The sequence below is a fragment of the Morus notabilis genome, unplaced genomic scaffold (genome assembly GCF_000414095.1).
Source record: "Morus notabilis unplaced genomic scaffold, ASM41409v2 Scaffold10200, whole genome shotgun sequence".
Taxonomy (NCBI): domain Eukaryota; kingdom Viridiplantae; phylum Streptophyta; class Magnoliopsida; order Rosales; family Moraceae; genus Morus; species Morus notabilis.
In genome coordinates, this window is record NW_010367807.1 from 1 (window position 1) to 864 (window position 864).

The following is an 864-nucleotide window of genomic DNA, read 5'->3' on the forward strand; positions in this document are numbered from 1 at the left end:
ATATTATTTGCTAATAATTGTTCGATATACATATGATACACACGATAATTAGTGAAACATAGCTCTACTAAAGCTAGCCAGCTTCATTAATCATTATCATTATATATAGAGCCAATATTTTTGGAAATACAAGAAGGCTCTCAAAATTGGTAAATAATTAAGAACGTATGGACTCGCTTAATCCAGATAGACCTACTAAAAAGACTTACAAAAATAGGAAGCCAAACTTAGTCCCACACATTACATTTCCTTTACTCATCACAAGCAGCGATCATAATCATCATTATATATCATGCTGATATCTTGATCAAGAAGCATTTGTTTCATCCACAAACTTCTTTAGCCTCTCAGATATCTTTGCAGCCCCAGAACTTGGATCGAGCTCTCCAATCTAATTATTAAACACCAAAGAAGACTAATTAAAAACTTGATCATTTATAAATATGCTAATGATTATTAATTAACTTATGCTAATGATTATTAATTAACTTACTTTGCAGTGTATGGTGTGGTAAACTGTATCTTCATTGACAACTGAGAAACTGGCATTGACAATGTCGGCTCCTTCTTCGTGAAGAACGCGAATCGTTTCGTTAAACATGAATTGGCAATCCAACCCAGTAATCAGAACAACCTCCAAAGCCGGCCCTTTTTCATGAACCTCAATTTGAGGCCATTTTTGGCTTCCCATACCAACATCATTATTAAAATAATTACCAGTACTCTTTTCTATCCCCTTTAAGCTGTTTTTCTTCTCCTTCATCTTCTCCAAGCTCACTTGTAGCTTCTTTATGTAGGTTGCGGCCTCATCTAGCTGATCCGGCAGTGATATCACTTCCTAAATTAATAACCCCAAAAAAAAAA

General features: G+C 34.6%; 1 protein-coding gene across 1 annotated transcript; it reads right to left on the minus strand.

The window, feature by feature from the left end:
• Positions 1–25: 25 nt before the first annotated feature.
• LOC112094528 (transcription factor bHLH162-like) lies at positions 26–838 on the minus strand (the record flags this gene model as incomplete). The annotated part of the gene is made up of 2 exons (XM_024175621.1): positions 26–391; positions 494–838. Coding segments are annotated over 2 exons (429 nt in total), but the record flags the coding sequence as incomplete, so codon positions are not given.
• Between the last annotated feature and the right edge of the window lie 26 nt (positions 839–864).